This window comes from Misgurnus anguillicaudatus, unplaced genomic scaffold (genome assembly GCF_027580225.2).
Source record: "Misgurnus anguillicaudatus unplaced genomic scaffold, ASM2758022v2 HiC_scaffold_26, whole genome shotgun sequence".
Classification (NCBI taxonomy): Eukaryota; Metazoa; Chordata; class Actinopteri; order Cypriniformes; family Cobitidae; genus Misgurnus; species Misgurnus anguillicaudatus.
In genome coordinates, this window is record NW_027395276.1 from 2,604,854 (window position 1) to 2,622,584 (window position 17,731).

The 17,731-nt window shown below is 36.0% G+C and overlaps 1 protein-coding gene across 1 annotated transcript; it reads left to right on the forward strand.

The window, feature by feature from the left end:
- The first annotated feature begins 640 nt into the window (after nucleotides 1-640).
- LOC141362389 (gamma-soluble NSF attachment protein-like) lies at nucleotides 641-12,840 on the forward strand. Its single transcript, XM_073864389.1, has 12 exons — nucleotides 641-810; nucleotides 1,815-1,882; nucleotides 1,986-2,070; nucleotides 2,359-2,376; nucleotides 4,440-4,470; nucleotides 4,550-4,659; nucleotides 4,939-5,005; nucleotides 5,097-5,167; nucleotides 8,426-8,504; nucleotides 8,728-8,807; nucleotides 8,945-9,074; nucleotides 10,305-12,840. The coding sequence occupies exons 1-12, from the start codon at nucleotides 755-757 to the stop codon at nucleotides 10,437-10,439; spliced, it is 930 nt and encodes a 309-aa protein (XP_073720490.1). The 5' UTR covers nucleotides 641-754; the 3' UTR covers nucleotides 10,440-12,840.
- The last annotated feature ends 4,891 nt before the right edge of the window (nucleotides 12,841-17,731 follow it).

A 17,731-nucleotide genomic window follows, 5' to 3' on the forward strand; every position in this document is an offset into this window, starting at 1 on the left:
CAATGAAATTATTGAATTATTATATATAAATTAGGGCTGTCAAAATATTAATCGCATGCAAAATAAAAGTTTGTGTTTGCATAAAATATTTGGGTGTGTATTGTGTGTAATTACTGTATTATTGAATACTATATTGTATTATTGAATTATATTTTAAATTCTTGTTTGTAAATTGCTTTGTTAATTGTATTAAAGTAGTTCCTATCTATTATTGGCACTTATTTGTTGTTTTTCTACATTATTTAGTCCAAGTCATTTATTTAAAAATATATATTTAATTTCTGTATTTTATAGGCCTAAGGAAAGAAACGAATAGCCCATTATTGACAATGATATTTTTCGTCTACATAATTTCAAACACTTTATATCTAAAGTTTGTAAGGTCAAGATAAACATTTCACTCAAGTGACCCCAAACGGTTTTTTCTTACCCTGATTTATACATTTAATATTTACATATTTATTTTAAATATTAGTTCACTTTTTTCTTTGGATACTCTTGTTTTTTATATACATTTATTTATTTTATATTCATTTTTATACTTAACTTTCATAAATCAATAATAAAGAGAAATGTGAATCTCAAATGTATGCATATAGGTGCATTGCAGCATCCCATTCAGGCTTCCGTAGAAAAACACCGTGACGTGGAGGAGGTCTTACGAAGAATCAGGATAATCCACGGTCCATCATCACGATCATCCTCCCAAAGAGCGCATCGCACTGTGTCGTCCTCATCCGCTGAACCGTGAGCCATGTCCGCAGAAAAGATCAACGAGGCGCACGATCACATCGCCAAAGCGGAGAAATGGTGAGACAGAAGCATTGACATTAAACAGTCTAGTCTCATATAGATGTAGGCTCATACACACCGGTAGGAATGGCCTGCTAGCTTTGAAGCTGTCAATAACACTGCAAGGTAAAGGGATGCTAGGTACATTTCTAGACGATTGAATGAAACGAAATAATGCGGAGTCATTTGGTTACTTCATCTTTACAATTTAATGCAGCGATACACTGATTGCGTAATCGAGCTGGAGGTTACCTTGGCGACTGCTGCAGTGGTGCTGATGCTGATTGAAAGCGATGTGAAATATATGATTATTATGGGGTCATTCCTTCAAATGGATTTAATTTGTTTTAAAGTTTAGGGCCAACTGAGTGAATTGATTCTCTTGACCTGTCAAACCGTTTGATCTTATGGTGTGTATGCTAAACTTAATTGCAAAAGTGAAATTTGATTAAATAAAAATGTTAGATGAACGACTTATACAGAATAATGAAGCAGCAGCAGCCAATAAGAGCACAGATGGGAACTATAATAAAAAAGGCTTAGGATGAGACCTCAAGAGTTGGTTGATAACATTGAAAACATTTCTGCAAATAAAAAGTTTTGATTTCATGATTTATTTATATTGTTTTGTTACAATTCAAATAACATAATTCATATAGATCAATTTGTGTTCATGAGTTCATTTTTCTAAAATTTTGATATTTACATTAAAGTGGCATATCTTGAACATTTCACCTAAAAATGAAGGCTTATTTACATGTATTCTTAACCTGTATGCTGTTATTTGTTTTGTGATCACACACTACTGTGACAGTTTAAAACATCTTAATGCAACTCTTTCTTTCTTATAAAGGTATAATGCGCATAATGACCCTGACGGTCAACCTCCAAAGTAGACAAAAATAAAGTCCATCCATACCACTACACTTCAAGAAGTTGTACAATAGCTTTATGTTTATTTCTGTTATTGTCTTCTGTACAAGACAGTATAGGTCTGATGTGATTTTATTTATCTAACACAGTCTAAAGACCAGCATGACCAAGTGGAAACCAGACTATGATGGAGCTGCATCAGAGATGGCAAAAGCAGGTGATAATGTTAATTTTTACTTTGTAAACCGTCTTGAACTGATTTTATGATATTTGATTTATCTGTGATAATGATTAATGTCTGTCTGTTTTTCTTATTTTAGCTGTGGCTTTCAAAAACGCAAAACAGTTCGAGCAGGCAAAGGATGCGTATCTTAAAGAGGCCGAATACCACATAGAAAACAAAACGTATCCTTCATCTGCATGACATCACAACAGCATGAACAAACTTCTGTTAAACCACAAGACTCAGAATAATAAAGTTACTCCATTAAACAAGAATGTAGACATTATACAGAGTACTTTATCTGTTATCTATTAATGTTTGTGATGAAAAGGTGTTGTATAAGTTATATAAACTTGAATTTAAATACACAGATATACACAAATATAGGATTTCTATGGTATTTGGTTAAAATGTGGTTTTGTTGTATGCATTGGATACTTGCAGTATATTCACTTAACTAAACTTCACAGACTCTTCCATGCTGCTAAGTAAGTGATGATCTGTCTGTCTGTCTATCTTCCGTGTCTGTCTGTCTATCTGTCGTGTCTGTCTGTCTATCTATCTTCCGTGTCTGTCTGTCTATCTTCTGTGTCTGTCTGTCTGTCTGTCTGTCTGTCTATCTTCCGTGTCTGTCTGTCTATCTTCAGTGTGTGTCTGTCTATCTGTCTATCTCTCTGTCTGTCTTCCGTGTCTGTCTGTCTGTCTATCTTCCGTGTCTGTCTGTCTATCTGTCTTCCATGTCTGTCTGTCTATCTTCTGTGTCTATCTGTCTATCTTCCGTGTCTGTCTGTCTATCTATCTTCAGTGTGTGTCTGTCTGTCTGTCAGTCTATCTGTCTATCTCTCTGTCTGTCTTCCGTGTCTGTCTGTCTGTCTATCTTCCGTGTCTGTCTGTCTATCTGTCTTCCATGTCTGTCTGTCTATCTTCTGTGTCTGTCTGTCTATCTTTCATGCCTGTCTGTCTGTCTGTCTGTCTGTCTATCTTCCTTGTCTGTCTGTCTGTCTATCTTCCGTGTCTGTCTGTCTCCCTGTCTGTCTATCTTCCATGTCTGTCTGTCTATCTTCCATGTCTGTCTGTCTATATTCCGTGTCTCTGTCTATATTCCGTGTCTCTGTCTATATTCCGTGTCTGTCTTACTGTCTGTCTGTCTTCTGTGTCTATCTATCTATCTATCTATCTATCTATCTATCTATCTATCTATCTATCTATCTATCTATCTATCTATCTATCTATCTATCTATCTATCTATCTATCTATCTATCTATCTATCTATCTATCTATCTATCTATCTATCTATCTATCTATCTATCTATCTATCTATCTATCTATCTATCTATCTATCTATCGTATACTGTATCTATCATATATCATATTTATCTATATGTCTGTCTGTCTGTCTGTCTGTCTGTCTGTCTTCTGTGTCTGTCTGTCTGTCTGTCTGTCTATCTATCTTCCATGTCTGTATGTCTGTCTGTCTATCTTCCATGTCTGTCTGTCTGTGTGTCTGTCTGTCTATCTTCTGTATCTGTCTGTCTATCTTCCATGCCTGTCTGTCTGTCTATCTTCCATGTCTGTCTGTCTATATGCCGTGTCTCTCTGTCTATATTCCCTGTCTGTCTGTCTGTCTGTCTGTCTGTCTGTCTGTTTGTCTGTCTGTTAGTCTGTCTATCTATCTTCCATGTCTGTCTGTCTGTCTGTCTGTCTGTCTATATTCTGTGTCTGTCTGTCTGTCTATCTATATTCTGTGTCTGTCTGTCTGTCTGCCTGTCTGTCTATCTATCTTCAGTGTCTGTCTGTCTGTCCATCTTCCGTGTCTGTCTGTTTATATTCCATGTCTGTCTGTCTGTCTGTATTCTGTGTCTGTCTCTCTGTCTGTTATCTTCCGTGTCTGTCTGTCTGTCTGTCTGTCTGTCTGTCTGTCTGTCTCTTATCTTCCGTGTCTGTCTGTCTGTCTCTTATCTTCTGTGTCTGTCTGTCTATTTTCCGTGTCTGTCTGTCTATCTATATTCTGTGTCTGTCTGTCTGTTATCTTCCGTGTCAGTCTTCTGTGTCTGTCTGTCTGTCTGTATATCTATCTTCTGTGTCTGTCTCTCTGTCTGTTTGTCTGTCTGTCTATCTTCTGTGTCTGTCTGTGTATATATTCCATGTGTGTCTGTCTGTCTGTCTCTTATCTTCCGTGTCTGTCTGTCTATCTTCCATGTCTGTCTGTCTGTCTATCTTCTGTGTCTGTCGGTCTGTCCTTCTACCCTCTCTGTCTGTATGTCTACCTTATCTACCTACCTTATCTACCTATTCATCATCCATCTTCATAGTCTGTCTGTCTGTCTGTCTGTCTGACCATCCATCTATCCATTGTGTATGTCTGTCTGTCTGTCTGTCTGTCTGTCTATCTATGGTTGTGTTAAGATCCATCCATCTACTGTTATAGAAATAATAATCCATCTATTACTATTATCTTTTAAATCAGTTTTGTGAGAAAACTCAAATTTTCTTGGACTTGGATACTGTATTGTCTTCTCACCCATCATAAACTATGCGTTTTCTGTCTCAGGGCGTATGAACAAGCAGGCATGATGTTAAAGGTAAGTTTGTACATAAGGTTATGATAACGAATGCTACAGAGTTTAAGACAGCGAGCGAGTGACTCTCATGCACTTAAAGGACATGAAGAGGATGCCGGAAGCCATTCAGCTTATAGAGAAGGCCAGCGTGATGTACATTGAGAACGGGACCTCGGGAACTGCAGGAATTGCATTAGACAGGGCAGGAAAGTAAGTGTACACACTACTGACAGAGTGAAACACTTCCTTATGTTATTTGGTACTGGAATGTTTTAGTCATAATCTAAACCAAAAGTTGCATCTGTGTTAAGTTGATTTAATTAAACTGTTTCATTTATGTAAGACTATGTCACTTCATATCAGAAACAATTAACATGTTTTTATTAAAAGAGGGAAATGCACTTTAAAGTGTGTGTAATTCAGTGCATATGTGTACTGTAAACATCTCTTACCATTACCGGTGTTAACTAGTTCTCTGCACTTCCACAGACTAATCGAGTCGGTCGATCTTGAGAAAGCAGTGGATTTGTACCAGAAAGCTGCTTCTGTGTTTGAGGTATAACATAATTCATAGATTAGCGAGGACTTCAGCAATTCCACATTTAAGCTTAACTCATGTGAAACACTGTGGTTGTGTGTGTGTGCAGAATGAAGATCGTCTCAGAGAGGCCGCAGAACTTCTGGGTAAAGCCTCTAGACTTCTGGTTAGACTGCGCAGGTGCGTACAAAAACAATAAATGCTTATTTTTAGGTGATGTCCAGCAAAGCCCTTTGACTTTGCTAAAGTCATTGTAATGTATGGTCATGAGCGGCATATATAATAAATCATTTAGTAACTCGCTTTTTGATTCAAACTTGTATAACTTTCCCAGACAGGGATTAAACCTTGTCCCAGACTAAAATGCATGTTTGAGCCGTCATACCTATTAAACAGCTTGTTCTTGCATATCTTAAAACATATCTTTTGTCTTAAGATGTACACCAGTAACGTTTTTTGTAAGGCAGGGTTATGTTTGTAAAAACTACTTACATGTCCTAATATAACTAAGACCTAGACATTCACACTTTAACAATAACTATAACCTTAACAATGATGATAACTATATTAGCGTCTATATCACCGAACAATAATGATAACTTTGTTAATTCCCTCACTCGTGCAAATCACTTACCTTCAATGGCATTAACTAATATTAGTTATACCATGGTCTGTTTAAATACTCGATTCTGATTGGCTGGAAGGTGTGCATTAATCAAACTGACTGGAACTACCTGTGCATTAAACGGTTTTAATGCACAGGTAGTTCCAGTCAGTTTGATTACAGTTAGAAATTAATCCACTACAATAAACATTGGTAACCATAGTAACACAGTTACACTTGCAGAGAGAGCGAGCGAGCGAGCGAGAGAGACGTGAGTGCGTCTCTCTTTAAAGTGCGTCTCTCTCTCTCTCTCTCTCTCTCTCTCTCTCTCTCTCTCCCCCGGGTCCTTCTCTTTCAGTTCTTTGTCTCTTTCTTTTAATAATGAATTTAAATAAATGTGATAATTCATTTAAATAAAAGCAATACAATGGCACTACTTTATTTAAAGCGTAGCGAGTGCGAGCCTTAATTTAAGAAAATGACCGTCATTTTACCCGTCTACGCGTCGGGTGGTTCTTCGCCTCTACGTCGTGCATTAAAACCCTTTAATGCATGGCTAGTCATGGATTATCCCGCTTATACCTTGGTTATTTGCCAAGTTAAAGCTGTAATTAATGTTTACAGTGTAATTTTTTAAGAGGCAGGTAAAATGACAGTCATTTTCTTAAGTTAAGGCTCACACTCCGTCCGCTAATGCATGGCTAGTCGTGGATTATCCCTTACATATTTCCTGTAACCCAGCTAACAGAGAAAAGTTCTAAGAACGTTCCTTAAAAGTACCCAACGTTCCCAAAACGTTCTGCCAAAATAAAAATTGTCCAGTTTTTTATGTTTTAAGAAGATTTCTTGGTTGTCTGAATGTTAGTGAAATGTTACATTTTATAATTTTCAAACGTTATTACAATGTCATGTTTTAATGTTCACACAATTTTTAAAACAACTGTTATCTATATTTACTTTTTCAAACTGTTCTAAAACATTATTTTTGAATGTTCAGTAAAACATTGTTGTGGAAAACACAATTCACTTATTAGGTTTAGATGTATGGTTTTGTTTCATTTAAAACCCCCATTATGGTGATCAGTGTTGGTTTTAGTTGGAATCTTGCCCCTTGACATTATGCTTGCTAGTTCTTCCCTGGTTGCATTAACTTTGTGTGTATAAAGCACATTTGTTATGGTAATGTAAAGTCAATAGTGCAATTTTGTGATGGTTGGTACATAATGGTAAAGATAATCATCTAATTAAAGGCACTCTAAGCAAAACTATGTAACGTCCCTTCTTGTTGACGTTCGAAGTGTTGTCAAACAAAACGGAGCGTAGCTAACTCCTCCTCTCCCCCTCCCTTCCGTGCTTTCTGAACGAGTCATGAACGCGCCCAACCCCCACTCCCAAATCCTTCTTGTCGTTTATTGGCTGAAACACTTAGTTATGTTTCGAGGTTGTAGGTTTGACCACTTTGTTTTTGTTGCAGTTTGCAAAGCCTGGGCTGTCTACAGAGACCATGTTTTTTTACAGTGTATTCAGAGGACAGGCAGCTAACAGATAGTGAGGAGATGTTTACTGTATGAAACAAAAAACTGTTTTATGGCCTAAAACGTGTGAATTCGCTTAGAGCACCTTTAATTGATGTACTCACTCATCAAAAGTTACTTTTCTGTCAAAATGAGACTCTCATACCAGTTTGTCATTAAGGATTTTGAAAAACTATGGACAAAAATCCCTGCTGAAAAAAACACACAATAAAACCATTACAGAAAATTCTAATGGTTTCCATTAAAATACCAATAGGAACCATTAGCTTTTACCATTAAAACCCCTACACTGTAGTGTGTTTTGGGCCATATTCCATTCGAACCAATAAAACAAATGAAGAGTTTCGTTGCAAAACCCATTGTTTTTACATTTTTGTCAAAACATGTTTATTATTATGTTATCATGTTATTATTTTGTTTTATGGTGCTACTTGGCTGTATTTTTTAAGTTATGAAGGTTTAAATCAAAACAAACCAACTGCAGTTGAATTGATATTAATGGGAATGCACAACCAAAAAATGAGATTTCTGAACAATAAAAAAACGGATTTATCTCGTTTTGCAACGAAACTCTTCAAATAAAACCATTAGAATTTCCTGTAATGGTTTTATTGTTTTTTTCAGCAGGGATGAACCGCTGTGTATTTGGGACGCACAAACAGAATATGAATCAAAGAATAAATCTCAACAATGGTAAAAAAAGAAAATTGCTAAAAAGTTCATTATCTATGCCGCAGTGCATGCTTGGAGTCCTGGATGAGATTTGTAATTTGTTGATACCTAGCATGCATTGCAGCATAAAGTTTTTAATTTAATTGTCACCACTGTGGAGATTCATACTCTGATTCTTGATGTTTGTGTGTCCTAAATACACAGCATTAAATTTTTTAAGGGGCGTTCACATTATAACGATAGCTATAACGTTAAATATAACGCTAACTATATTAGCATCCACCTGACGTAATTTTATGTAATGGACCTCAGCAATAACAGTGCCATGCGCGTGCATTAAGATTTGATTGGCTGTCATTACTTTATCGTTCATCACTTGGAAAAAATCACTCGGCAAATGACCAACGATATCATTCCTTGTATCTTTATCGTTATAGTTCTGGTGTGAATTCCGCTATTCTTTTTACAATAAAACGATTTTTAAAAATACATTTTTATAGTTATCGTTATAATGTGAACAGCCCTATGTAATACTTGTCCCAGAAACCATTCATCTATGTTTTAGGAGAACAATGGAAGAGGTGTAATAGTTACTGTAATGTTAACCTTGTGTTTTACTGTTCACAGGTTGGACGAAGCTGCTGTGTCCATTCAGAAGGAAAAAAACATGTACAAGGAAATCGAAAACTATCCCACCTGCTTCAAGGTGCACATTCAGATATAAGTATATATTGAATATATATTAAAATATATTCAGATTTATTCATATAGCACTTGGAATTAATTGTGATTCTTTTTGTTTGGATCGACTTTGTTTTTAATGAACTAATGATTGGATAAAAACATCTGCCAAGTCCATAAATGTGAACAAAAAAAGATATCAAACTGATCATTGCTGGTATAATATGTGTGGTTATTGTTACATACAGAAAACAATCGCCCAGGTTCTGGTGCATCTACACCGAGTAGATTTTGTTGCAGCGGATAAGTGTGTCAGAGAAAGCTACAGGTACGAAGTATCATAAAACTTCTGTGTATTGCCAATTATAATCGTCATCATTCATCCACCCTCATTTTAGTGTAGTAAATAAATATTTGCATAGTGTTGTATGATATTTATGATCAAGGTGTATTACCTGTCTTCAGTCTCCCAGGCTTCAGTGGAAGTGAGGATTGCGTTGTCCTGGAGACGCTATTGGCAGCCTATGATGAGCAGGATGAAGATGAGGTGTCCCGCATGTGTAACTTACCTTTAATGAAATACATGGATAATGATGTAAGTGTTACACAACAATATTCACTCTAAAGAGAACTAAATATATGTGACCTTGTATGTGAAACCCAGCATAAGTCTTTTTTTGTGTGATTTTTGGGTTTTACATAAAATCGTCCTACTTAAAGGGATAGTTCACCAAAAAATGAAAATAATGTTATTAATGACTCACCCTCATGTTGTTTCAAACTCATAAGACCTCTGTTCATCTTTGGAAACACAGTTTAAGATGTTTTATATTTAGTCTGAGAGCTTGTAGACCCTTTATTGAAAATCTATGTACGGTATACTGTCCATGTCCAGAGAGGTAATAAAGACATCATCAAAGTAGTCCATGTGACATCAGTGGGTCAGTTAGAATGTGTTGAAGCATCGAAAATACATTTTGGTCCAAAAATAAAAAAAATTACGACTTTATTCAGCATTGTCTTCTCTTCCACCTCAGTAGTGACGTGACTGAGCGAGACTAAAGTCACGTGACTGCAGTGACGCGGCTGACGTGTTATGGTGCCCCCAGCTGTTTTGTTTTGTGTGCCCGGGCTTCGTTTACAGTCTGAGGGAGACGCACGCTGTAAGTTTGAAAAAAAACTTTGCAAACATGTCTGAGGATAACACATCAGCCACATCACTGCAGTCGCATGACTTTAGTCTCGTGCCTGTGCTTCACAACAGACGCGGAAGAGAAGACAATGCTGAATAAAGTCATATTTTTTTATTTTTAGACCAAAATGTATTTTGGATGCTTTTGGATGTGTTTCCAAAGATGAAGGAGGTCTTACGAGTTTGAATGACATGAGGGTGAGTCATTAATGACATTATTTTCATTTTTGGGTGAACTTTCTCTTTAATGTAATAAACAATCTGTAAAGATATAACCTTAATGTCTTTAATAATGACTGAGTATAGGTCATGTCAAAGATTGAAATCAATGTGAAATCAAACATTGATGCCATCATTAGATTGAGACTTTTGCCTGGATTGCACAGATAGGGTCACAGATCTCAATGTTTTTTTTATTAAATTTAAAAATATATCTTGACAGTTTTATACTGTATGTGATGGTTCCTGTGAAACAGACAGGTGTGTGTCAATATGTGATATGGTCTGTGTTAAGTTAACTTGATGGAGTGCATGCATGTAAATATACTGACATTTACTATACTAAAAAAAGTACCTTATCATTGATAGCCATTTGTGCTGGAGTCATTGATAAAAGTCCCTCTGTTTGTACAGTATGCCAAGTTGGCCATCTCTCTGAGAGTCCCAGGAGGAGGAGGAGGGAAAAAGAAGAAATCTGCTCCTCAAGGGGGCAGCACAGCGCCGCCAGCAGCTGAGGAAGATGATGATTATGAAGGAGGTTTGTGTTAAGCTCGAATCCCCCACATGTGTTTGTCCAAAGTGGATTCATTCCTGGTTGTGGGGTTTTTGTTTCTGTGTGTCCCAGCATTGTCAAATTTTCTGTGTTTAAGTATGAAATGCACGGAAAAGCTTTAACACCCCTTATGAATATTTACTACAGTTAAAATCAAAAAAGTTACACCATGGTTACTGTAGTAAACCCATGGTTTTGCTAATAGTAATCAATACACCAAAAAAAACATGGTTTCTACACGTTTACCCCAAAAAAACATGGTTAATTTAATAAGGGACAGAAGGGTAATGGACTTCTATTTAAAAGGTACACTCAAGACATTTTTTTCATTGGAAAGGTTGTATCCTCGTAATAGTTAAGGCTTATAAAAATCTGTTTTATCAGTAGAAAAATATTTAACATGCAGCGGGTCGCCATATGGTGGCCGCCATGTTACGATCACATAATAAGACAACTGCACTATTGTGTAATGTAAAAAATTTGAACTTTTAACATATTTAAAAGGTAAAGTGTGTCATTTCTGAACTACCAGCAGCACATAACTACCAATCTATAGTTCAAAAGCCGCTAAACATCAAAAATAAGATAATGATATTAACCGAATGCGCTCGGCACGTATATGTTCGGCTTAATCCCGGCTTAAAGTCATTCAGAAATACCACTTTGTTGGCAGAATCCATACATTTTTTTTTTTTATAAAAAACGCACTTAAAGGCGGGGTGCGTGATTTTTGAAAAACACTTTGGAAAAGGGAGTCCGGCCAAGTACCAAAACACACTTGTAGCCAATCAGCAGTAAGGGGCGTGTCTACTAACCAACATCTTTGCCTGGGTTGTGTATGTGTGGAGTGGGTCTATCAAAAGAAGGTCCAGATTCTATTGGGGTTGGGGGGTGTTTATTTAGGTGATTTCAAATGTCAACATTGGCTTTCAGAGATCATGCACCCCGCCTTTAAAGAGTTTTGTTTTTGAGCTCTTCAATTGTTTGCTAAAGCCTGATTTATAGTTGTGCATAAGCTCTACGCCGTAGGTTATCCGTAGCCTGTGCGTAGCTCTGCGTAGCCTGACACGCAAATTTTTTAACAGCGCGTCAGTTCTCCACGGACCGCAATCTACGCCGTCGCGGCTACGCTGTAGGACCTACGCACAATTATAACGAGCCCTTAAGATGGAACCCTTTACCTTTGCGTTGCTGATGCAATTGAGCTACAGAAACACATAATACAACAAAATTCATTTAGTATTTCACCAAAACTCTTGATTTATCCAACACTGACCACTTATTGGATATAAACTTACTGTTTGGTGCCGCTGGTTGTGTAGAAATTGAAGGCCAAATATAGACAATAAATTCCAACCACTCGATGTTTCAGATGCACATGTGTGATGTTCAATATATTTTAATTCACATTTGTATAGCGCTTTGTACAATGGGGTTTCCATCCAAACATGAAGCAAATCTTTTCAAAATTCGCAAAAAAAAATATGGTGGTATTGGAAACCAAGTAACCAACAGTAAATAAAACAAGACACGCTTAGAAAATGGAGACAGTACTGCATTTAGTCATGATTGGGCAAGTTATAAAGTTACTAGCAGTACAGCTTGTAATTGCTAATCTGAATGCTGTGCACAGAAAAAGGAATGCAGAAGTTTAGATGCAGGCACTAGCAGCAAAGGCATTGCCCCTTATATTATAAAAACAACAACAGCAGAAAAAGCTAGAGATTCATTCATGTGGGTTTAATGTTCGCTATGTCAGAATTTATTCCATTATTAGCTTTAACTCTTTTTCGCTTAAAGGTATTGCGGAGGATTTTCTTTTTCTGGGTGGATCATCAAGACTATTGGTCCTCCTAGTTGTCAATCAGGAGTGTTGCGCAATTGCATTTTTTTTAAAAGTGGAGAAGGTTGTTCTTTTCTAACATTCGAGAAAATCATCCGCTACACCTTTAAATCAAAAACCACCTCAAGCAAGTGTAAAAAACCTTTTTGCGAATGAAGGGATTGTTTCTTATGCGATAGGCTACTTCAGAACGCGCATAAAATTGGGGTGATGGAAACCCAGCTGTTCAAAGCAGCTGTGCGAAAGGATTTATGAGAGGTATTGGATCATATTTTCGTATAATAAGAACGGTGTACAGGCTCACTTTATGATTTATTTTTATTTGTGAACAGTCTGTATCTGTAATGTCAAGTGTTGTCGGATCAGTTTGTATATGTTATTGTTCATTATGTATGATAATTTATTCTAAGTGTTAACTTCTATGTAGTGAAGTACAATGCTCAAATGTTTTCAAATGTACAAACAGATATAGAGTATAATAATTTAAGTGTTATAAATAATGAAATCATTTTGTCACTGTCAGCTATTAAAGGTGTTTGCCTTTTGTTCAGTGCCATACGTCTTTGTTTTTAATCAAATTTCGAATAGGAAAGCAGCATTTCTGATCTATATTACATAAAGAATCCAATTTAGGACAGGATTTAAAAATAAACCCATGAGCGGATGAACCTGTTGTGTTCTTTGTTTTTAATGGCATTTTTATGCATTATGTTTTACGATACACCCAACAATTTGACATTTTATCTCCATATGAAGAGTTTCGTTGCAAAACAAGATAAATCCATTTTTTAACATTTTTGACAAAACATGTTTATTATTATGTTATCATGTTATTATTTTGTTTTATGGTGCTACTTAGCTGTATTTTTTAAGTTATGAAGGTGTAAATCAAAACAAACCAACTGCAGTTGCATTGAAATTAATTGGAATGCACAACCAAAAAACGAGATTTCTGAACAATTAAAAAAACGGTGGTTATCTCGTTTTGCAACGAAACTCTTCATATAAACATTGTTCAAAGACTGTATAAAGCTGTTCAGTTTGTAAACTTAAAACCTGGAATAGTATAAGCCTTTTTAAGCCATGGGTTCCCACTGGACTTTCTAATGGGCTTTTAGGGCAGTGCTTTCGATTTATGAGCAACTTAAGGTTTGTAGTGAACATTCTTTCTGAAATAAATGGCACACAGTCAGATTGTGAATTTCAAAATCCTAGTAAGTCGCTATGTGAGACTGCATGCAATTTATGCTGAACTTAACAAAGAATACTGAAGAAAAATGCTATTATGAAAACCAGTGGCGGTCGGTGACTTCTTTTTCAGGGGCGCTCGATGCGAAGTTCGTCACAACATGTATGTAGCCGTCATGTGTGTGGTTCGTAATTTCAAAATATGTGTTTTGCGCCATCAGTGATCCTGTGTGCATCACGTGTCTTATCAAAATAAATGCTGGCTGCAGATGCGTCTAAAGGGTATATTATGTTTGCCAGATACTCGCATAATCTCATGTGTAATCAGAGTTTATTGTTAAGTGAGTGTCTTGCGTGTATTTTGTGAATGTGAGCGTCTCTTTTATCATAAATGGTTTTGACGTGTGTGCAGCAGGCACTTACTTTGACAAACACGTGATGCACATGGTTCACATGACGCAACAAACACATATTATGAAAATGCAAGCAACACACATGATACCCCGAACACATATTTTAAATATGCACTCCTCGGATGAGCAGTCACGAGGCACCACTGATGAAAACCTATTACAAGTTTTAGTAGAAAGCCGGGTTGACTGAGTCTGCAACACATTACCAAATAATCAGGTTTACCGAGTGACTCTGTCTCCCATTGTTTGGCGAAACATACACCCCTGTCTCCAACATACATTATCGATTGACCCATGTTGCTGTGTCAGGGTGATCAAGGAAGTCAAACCACCATAACCTACCAAAAGCTTACTCGGGTGATTCTCACGAAACCATTGAAACACCACGGCACTAATGATTTTAGCTTTAAAATGTGTAATATAGTAACATTAAAAAGCATCAGAATTAACACAATACTGTGTTCTACCTTGCACAATGTGTGATTTCAACATAAGAATTTATAATTGTAAATTTTATCTAATTTTCTGCTGAAATTCTCATTACCGCAATGTGTCCGGCTGTGTTTGAACATGCGTTATGTTGTAATTTAATCAAATGAACACAAAAATATTAAGAAAAAAAATAAATGGATGTTTTGCTAGACTACTTTAGATGACAGAAAAAATATTTACTGAATATTCATGTATAATAATAATGAAGAAAAATTAGGAAAATGATGTGTCTATGCCTGATGTTCTCATCCTCCGCAACACTTTTTGAGAACAGTTTAAGCACACATACAGAATTTTAATAAAGTTTGATTTTGAGTGACCAAGCACATGTACCAGTTACTTCAAGATGGCTACCAGGTAAGATCATTTTTTTTACAGTTAATTTGAAATATTGTCTTGTCAGAATGCTTACACGACATTTTGATTATCATTACCGCAAAAGATGCTTATTAAATGTTAATTTAATTAATAGAAGCATAATACTTTGATTTTAAATGCATGTGCAGAATCTCCAAATTATGTTCTTTCAGGTTTGTCATGTCATTTTGAAAATATGTCAGTGTTGATGTTTTCTGACTGTTGCGGTAATGAGATTTTTTAGGACTAATTTTTTAAATTATGTTACAAAAAGTGTTAAATGATAAGTAAAAGTTTTTAAATTAATGTTCCCATTTACTCCAGACTTTGTTTTTCAATGTCTGGTGGGTAAAAAAGTAAATTTAAGCAATTTTTACATTTTCATGCTTGACATTTTTAAAACCAAGTTTTCGTGAGAATCACCCACTGAAGAGTTGTCTCTGCATACAAGAAAGTATTCAAATGCCAAAAACGTGTTTAAATAAGTTTCACACATTTAGGTTTTCAAAAAGCGTTCAAAAGGCCAACGATGCATCCATGATCAACTGTGAATCTATAGCATAATTCTGGGGCCTCATTTATAAAATGCTGCGTAAATCCATCCTACATTTGATCTTACGATCATTTAACAAAAATGCGTACGTGTGATTCATAAACCGAACGTACACGCAGAAAACGCGCGTACCCCTTTCAAATCTATAAATCGCAAATGAACTTGAACTTGTGCGCGCAGCCGAGCAGTTTCAGATCTCCGCCTTTAAACGATGCGTAATTAATGTCAAACATATAAAAAAGCGCTTGTCAAGGTTTAAACCCAATTTCAAACAGCAAGAATGGCTTATATTTCCAAAAACCTGCAGCAATCAAACAAGCAAAAGTGCGTACGTCTACTCAGACCCTGACGTGGCGCTAAGCACTTTTCCACGTCAAAGACGGTTTTTATAAATATGGACTTTGCCGTGGATTTTTGCCTACGCACACTTTACGATCAAATCTGTGCGTACGCACGCTTTATAAATGAGGCCCCTGCTCTTCCTTTATATCAGGTTTAATTGATTTTTGAGGACACATTTGTGCAAGGAGTCTGGGGTGGACGTTCAGTTCTCGATGTATATTTGATGAGCACAAATGCCTTTATCAGCTCATCACTGAAAAATCACCAACACTGCTTTTTATGATCTGCTTTGATGTATAGCTACATTAGTGATGGTGAGGTCACCAGTGTTTAAAGGACAAAATGCTAAAAATAGCAACATAAGCCCAGTCAAAATGATGTAGTCTAATGATGAGCTGAAGTCCATCTAAAAGTCATTGTTGAATAATAATTGGGCAGTTGTGTCCAAATGGTTAGAGAGTCAGGCAGGTTACAACCGATGTGCACCTGTCTCTCATTGCTCCCCGGCGCTGCAGTTATAGCTGCCCACAGGTGTCACATTTCGAGTATGGGCTACATTACTGGACAATCACATTATTAAAAGGAAATATTTGGACTTTTTTAATTTACCGTCACACTGGAAAACAATTAAAATGAACCAGTGAAGGCAAAAATTTGAAACATGAACATTAGTAAATGCATAACATGAACTAACAACGAGCAATATGGCTTATCACCATTTTTGAGAAACGCTTTGAAAAAGGAGTCCAAAACACACTTGTAGCCAATCAGCAGTAAGGGGCGTGTCTACCAACCGACATTGTTGCTGGGTTGCATATGTGTGTGGCGGGTCCAGATTCTATTGGGGTAGGGGCGTGTTTGTTTAGGTGAATTAAAATGTCAACATTGGCTTTCAGAGATCGTGCACCCCGCCTTTAATCTTTGTTAAAGCTAATAATAAAGTTGTTTATGTTAGTTCATTGTGCATTCACTAATATATTTTTAAATTCATATGAATTAATAAATGCTTTTTTTGTTGATTTCTAATTTTTGTTAACTAATGTGTGTACTAATTTTAACAAATCCAGCCTCATACATTTATACATTCATATTTATTACCTTAACCCTTGTGGGTTGTTGAGGCCATTTTTGTTTTTTTATTTCTTAATTTGGCCACATCTTTCTCTGTGTTTCAGCAAATGGGATGATTTTTGGTGACAAATTTTATATTTATACATATTTTGAGAAAATGCTTTGAAATTTTTCAAAAACTCAACAATATACTGTGGGCAAATTTATACCCTTTCGGGTTGTTTGTGTACAAAAAAAGCCACTAAATTAAATGGCTGTAAAAATGTATCAGATGAATATTTTTTCAATTTTTTTTCATAAATTTGTTAATTGCCCTCAATACCGATCAAAACTACAAAATGCTTAAAAATTTCTATGATTTTAACTCTTTAATTGCCAAGTTCATAAGTGGTGTCACTAATTTGATGAAAAAGCACACACAAAATTACAGATTTTCAATATAAAAAGTGATTGTGGACTGGATTTTTTAAAAGCTTTTTCACAGTTATGGGCTTGTCAAAGATTGGTAAAAACATTGGCTTTGATGCATTTTTAGTTTTTGTGCAGCATTACATTTTATTTCCCCCCCTCATTTATGGTTTGTGGCCATTTTTTGCCCCATTGACTTCCATTATAACAACGTTTTTTTGATTGCAAAGCCATGACACCTTATTATCACGCATTCTTGATTGTTGGTGGTTTTTCCTTTTGCTAAGAGGTAAAATTTGTCATTTTTACTGTTGATCACCATGTGGCACCATTAACCCTTTAGTAGACCTGTGCAAAAAAACAGAGCTTAATTTCTGACTTGAATCTGTAGGTTTGATCAATACTGAGGTTGATTAACAGATTTATGAAAAAAAATAGAAAAAAAATTATTCGATACATTTTTACAGCCATTTAATTCAGTGGCCTTTTTTGTACACGAACAACCCGAAAGGGTATTGAATGGGAACAACCCACAAGGGTTAAAGTCGTGTAAAGTCATTTTAGAGAATTGTTTCTAAACACATTATAAATGGTATAAATGTATTGCTGAAAAACATTACA

Bases quoted from the DNA above. Each gene is read 5' to 3' on its own strand.
- LOC141362389 (XM_073864389.1), top strand. From the start codon at position 755: ATGTCCGCAGAAAAGATCAACGAGGCGCACGATCACATCGCCAAAGCG. The intron at 4,660-4,938 runs GTAAGTGTACAC...GCACTTCCACAG, and splicing joins GCATTAGACAGGGCAGGAAA to ACTAATCGAGTCGGTCGATC. The intron at 5,168-8,425 runs GTGCGTACAAAA...TACTGTTCACAG, and splicing joins CTTCTGGTTAGACTGCGCAG to GTTGGACGAAGCTGCTGTGT.